The following is a 5,240-nucleotide window of genomic DNA, read 5'->3' as shown; positions in this document are numbered from 1 at the left end:
GAGCAGTTGGTGGCTTGTGACTCCCTCCAAATTAAAAAAGACAGCCGAGTCCTCAGTCACCAGCCCTTGACACGTGTGCCTCCGTACCTCTGCACTCCACTTCTGCAGCTCCTCTGAGTCTCAGTGTGCTTTTCTATTTCCTTCTAGTTGTAGAATTTACACGCAGCCAGCCTTCCTGTAGTTCTGGATGATGTCCGTTTTGTGTTTTTGATGTTTTTTTCAATTGTTGTGGGAGGCAGTAATTTCCCGGTGTTTATCTATGCCGCCATCTTAGTTTCTCCCCCCATGCAATTTTTAGTATACTAGAGGCCTGGTGCATGAAAATTCATGCACTGGAGGGGGGTCCCTCAGACCAGCCTGCCCCCTCTTACAGACCGGGAGCCCTTAGGGGAGGGAGGCGACCTGGCGATCAGGAGAATGTGATGCCCCATCACACCTCTGCTGCTGCCACTGCCGGCAGTGCAAGCCTCGGGCTGGCCCAGGGCGCTGGGCAGCCGCCATCCAAGGCTTGCCTGCGCCTCGGGCCGGCCCTGGGTAGCTTGGGGGCTGAGGAGACTGGGGACTCTGGAGGCAGGTGGGCTGAGGGGACTGGACGCTGCCATCTTGTGGCTGTGGGTGCCACCATCTTTGATGGTGTGGCAGTCAATTAGCATATTCCCTCCTTATTGGCTGTGGGCGCCACCATCTTTGTGACGGTGCGAGGGCCAATTAGCATATTTCCCTTTATTAGATAGGATAAGAGGAAATTTGGCTCTAAGCTTCCCAGCAGTCAGTCCTAAAAGGTATTAAACAGAATTCATAAGAAAAATGCAAAGCACCTGCCTACTAATAGTACAGCTATTCCTTAAAGAGGAGTCTGTGTAATGCAATGAACCACCACATCCCCCTAGCAAAAACAGTGATAAATTCTATAGAGCCTCCATGGAGACAGATGACACAACATCAACAGTGTCAATTAGCATCTTTTTATGGATTTAATCTGCACTCATAATTCAGCAGTTTCAGAACCGTCTATATTTGGTCAACAGGAGAAACACAGTAAAGCAGTGGGTGCATCTGCACAAATCCATCACTTCTATGATAAAGAATCCCTCAAACGGCATGCCCTAAATTGTGAGTTTACGGAGCACCACGTTTTCATATTATGAAACACATTTTAAAAAATAACAAATTCTGTTCTAACACTTGAGAAACTACAATGATTGCATAGGCAGTATTGTTTTCTTTAGCCAGAGCTGTTGTGATTAAGAAAACTTAATCAATAAGATATAGATTATCTGGAGATTAAGACACTGGAATCTAGAATTATGAAAATAAAAATTCCTCTGAATAAATGCTGAGCATCTTCTTCCAGGCCTGTGTCAGCTTACTCTAACTGGCCTGACAGCCAAACTAGCTGGATTTTTTTATCTTAGAGACTATGGCTGAGTCACTGTTAGCCACAAGAGACCTGGGGTAAGGTTACATTCACTGGCCCCTGAGGTAGGAAAGCTGGTTCATGACCAATATACATCTCAAAATACTTGGTCTTAGCGAAAGCAAGAAGGGACTGATTCTCTTTCCTTTCTCTGGGGCAGGACAGGAAAATCCTATCATTCTAGAGTAGGGAAGAATTACTACTAGCCAAGGGAGTCTGGAGGAGGAGTCAGATTCCCTCTTGGAAAAGAAATCTTTACATTAAATTCTTGGGGCCCTGGCCAGTGTGGCTCAGTTGGTTGGAGGGCAGTCTGGTACACCACAGGGTTGCAGGTTCAATTCCTGGTCAGGGCACATTCCTGGATTGCAGGTTTGATCCCTAGTCGAGGCAGGTACAGGAGGCAACCAACGGATGTCTCTCTCTCACACAGATGTTTCTCTCCGTCTTCCCTTCTCCCTCTAAAATCAATGGGGGGAAATTCTCACAGATATGATGTATAGAAAACTGGGTGAAATTTAGCTGCCATATCCCTTGGTTTCTGGCAACCACCTCAGTCTGGAGATCTGGCCAACCTCCTAATCCACATACCTTTGGTTGTGATTTAGGCAATGACGAGAGAAGTTACCTTTTTGCTTTTGCTTTTAACTCCCTGCCCTCAACTTGCAATGTCCTCTTATTAAATCTTGCTCTCTTCTTAAAACTCATCAAGTTCCCTCTGATTTTTTAAGAATAAAACCTTGCTCTGGCTGGCTTGGCTCAGTGGATAGAGCGTCAGCCTGTGGACTGAGGGGTCCCAGGTTCGATTCTGGCCAAGGGCACATGCCTGGGTTGCGGGCTCGATCCCCAGTGTGGGGTGTGCAGGAGGCAGCCAATCAATGATTCTTTCTCATCATTGATGTTTCTATCTCTCTCTCTCCTTCTCCTTTCCTCTCTGAAATCAATAAAGAAAAAAAAAAGCCTTGATAGACAACTTGGGTCCCATTAGTCTATAACCCATTGTTTCTCTAAGATCTAACATTACATTTAATATTTCAATTCTAAAATTATTAAATTATTTAAAATTTTAAACAGTATATTGTGAGATCTTTCCATGTCAGACACAGATCTATAAGATGTTGCTCTTAGGAGATAGTATGTTGTATCAGATGGGATCAGGGATCTAAACTAATCAAAGTTCTTACATTTTAAGTTTGAAAATAATCTGAACAGAAAATGTGGTTCCTTGCAGTGCATCCCATTTAGAAAATGCTAATATTTGTACAGCACACTGGGGTAAATGGAGGAGGTTGCCAATCACCAGCCCGAGGGGCTCTGCTGCTCAGAGAAATGAGTGGATCAATATCTCAGTACAGCTGTGCCGTATTTGCGACACACCAGTTGGGAAGTTCTGCAATGAAGCAAAAATTTCCCTGTGATCTCATTAAATAGGGAGGGTGCGGGGCTTTATCTCTGCTGACATATTGGATAAAGGGCCAAATATTAAATCCCTAAATTGCTAAAAGAAAAATGATTCATAAAGAAGATCTATGAGAAAAATGTTTCTTGGAAGATTACACTTAAAAGGAAATATAATAGAGAAATTAATCTTTTTCAATAGCATACAGAAATACATCCTATTTTACTTTACTACACAATGTCAGCATTGGGCAAGCAACTTAAGCTCGGTCAATACTACGTGCAATGCAGCTGTAAGGACTTGTGAAAGAAAGACAAACAGTGCTCTAATTTACTAGCATGCTGAGTCATTCTACATTTTCATTCTACAATAAGATGATGCTAGCAAGAGTCAATAACTTTAATGCAAAAGTTTATGATAGGGAAACAATAGGGAATCCAGAAGATTATCTTAAATGTAATAGTAAGAACTACTAATAGCTGGGAGAGCAAAATGAACTCAGCGCTTTAACTAAGTAGAATCTCCTCAGTTCATTGTCTTTTGTAGGGCTTAGGGGTGAATAAGTACAAAAAGAGATAGAAATTAGGGAAACATAAATAGTTTTAAGAAGTGGAATTAGGTATCTTATTAAAAAACCCCATTTAAATTCAGTAGCTTTCATCCTTTGCTAGAGAACACTGGTGATAGTATAAATACGTCAGCAGGCCTTGAGCAATTATACCAACAGATAAGAGAGATCAAAACAAGTATTATTCAGCCTGTGACATTCAGGATGGAGGCATAAAAGGACAAAGCATTCTATAAAAAAAGTTAAACTCTCATAATATATAAATTAAATTTAAAAATAACTTAATTGAGGCCATTACCTTATCAAAAAACCTACTGAGCTTGACAGCATTAGAAGAACCAGCAGCTAAGTACCGTGGATTTGTGCAATCCTAGAAGATAAAACATAAGACCTACGATTAAAAGCTAGAGAACATAGCTCTTGTTAGTTATCAATGTTCCTGTTGCACATTTCTATAGTAAAATATTAGGCATAAAACTCTCATAAAATATTCATGTTATTTTTAAATTATGATGCACACAGCATAGAGGGAAGTGCTAGAGGAAGATAAGGACACTTTTTGTTATTTGAGCAATTTTAGAAGACACTGAACCAATATGTACATCAATTAATTCACAAAGGAAGACAGGATTACTAATATCTTACTAATACAACCAAGATACTAATCAGGTGACGCACCTACATTTACCCTGAAAAGCAGAAATAAAGCCATTAAAAAGTCAACACTTTACTTTTTAGCACTAGTTACTCACCAGTGCTCAACTAAGGTCTATGCAGTTCATACAAGTAGTAGGAAGCACGAAAATAAGGAGTTAAAAGGAGCAAAGAACAAACATAACAGTTGCCAGGGATTTCTCACTCACTGAACACAAGGCAATACATCTCTTGGTAGGCCATAAAGGTGATAATAAATAATAGATATATTTTTTATAATAATAGACAATGTTATTATTAAATATCATTAAGCATTATTATTAACACTAGTTAGAGAAACAATAATGAACGAGATATATTACTATTAAATAGGATTTTTAAAAATGAAGCCCAGAGGAAACAAAACAATCTGGAACATTAAATCATTATAATGACTAGTAAAGACCTTAAAAGGCTTACTATCCTTTTATTGAAATTCCAGGGTTGTGTTTCCTTTGCTTGTCATTACTGACTTGCCACCTTAAGAGACAGAATATTTTGATTTCTAACTCAAATGGCACATAAGACCAAACTATGAGGATATCATGTAGGCTGCTTTACAAGAATGACATTTGTCTTTCAGGCTGTGTCCCTTGGGATATTCTGAAATTATTGGTGTTGAATTTATTGATTTGTACTCTCTAAGCCCACATGACTCCTTTCCAATAAATTTTGTAACAGTCACTTATTTTATCCATATATAACATTTCAAGGTTCACATTTTTAATTTTGGCCAGAATCTATAATACATTTTCAAAACCACAAAAAAAGAGAGACTCTAACAAATGTTTCAAAGATCACAGAATATTAGAAGCCAGCAAGCTCTGAATCTGAATATCTGTCTCTACATTTCTAGACTGTGTGACATTGGTTAGGTTACTAAATCTTTAAAGTGTAGTTCATTTATGAAATGGGGATAACGATACTTATCCCATAGGATTGCTGTGAAAATTAAATGAGTTAATGCATGTCTGGCACATAGCAAGTACTGAAATATTAGTTCCCTTCTCTCTTCATTCCAAGAAAATGCTATTCAGACTGAATTTTCAGACACAAGCACCTAATATAAAAGATAATTCCATAAATAGATTACATAAGGCAGGGGATAATTGGCGAAGGTATAATATTTGAAATAATGTTTGAACACATGGAGCAGATAAGGGTGA

At 39.3% G+C, this 5,240-nt stretch overlaps 1 protein-coding gene across 1 annotated transcript in view; it reads right to left on the bottom strand.

The window, feature by feature from the left end:
* RABL3 (RAB, member of RAS oncogene family-like 3) overlaps positions 1-5,240 on the bottom strand; it is a 44,780-nt gene that overhangs the window by 4,108 nt on the left and 35,432 nt on the right. Inside the window, exon 6 of the mRNA XM_006755352.2 lies at positions 3,680-3,751. Coding sequence (XP_006755415.1) covers positions 3,680-3,751 — 72 coding nt within the window. The remainder of the gene's footprint in view (positions 1-3,679; positions 3,752-5,240) is intronic.

This window comes from Myotis davidii, unplaced genomic scaffold (genome assembly GCF_000327345.1).
Source record: "Myotis davidii unplaced genomic scaffold, ASM32734v1 scaffold292, whole genome shotgun sequence".
Taxonomy (NCBI): domain Eukaryota; kingdom Metazoa; phylum Chordata; class Mammalia; order Chiroptera; family Vespertilionidae; genus Myotis; species Myotis davidii.
This window is presented reverse-complemented; position numbering and strand designations above follow the sequence as displayed.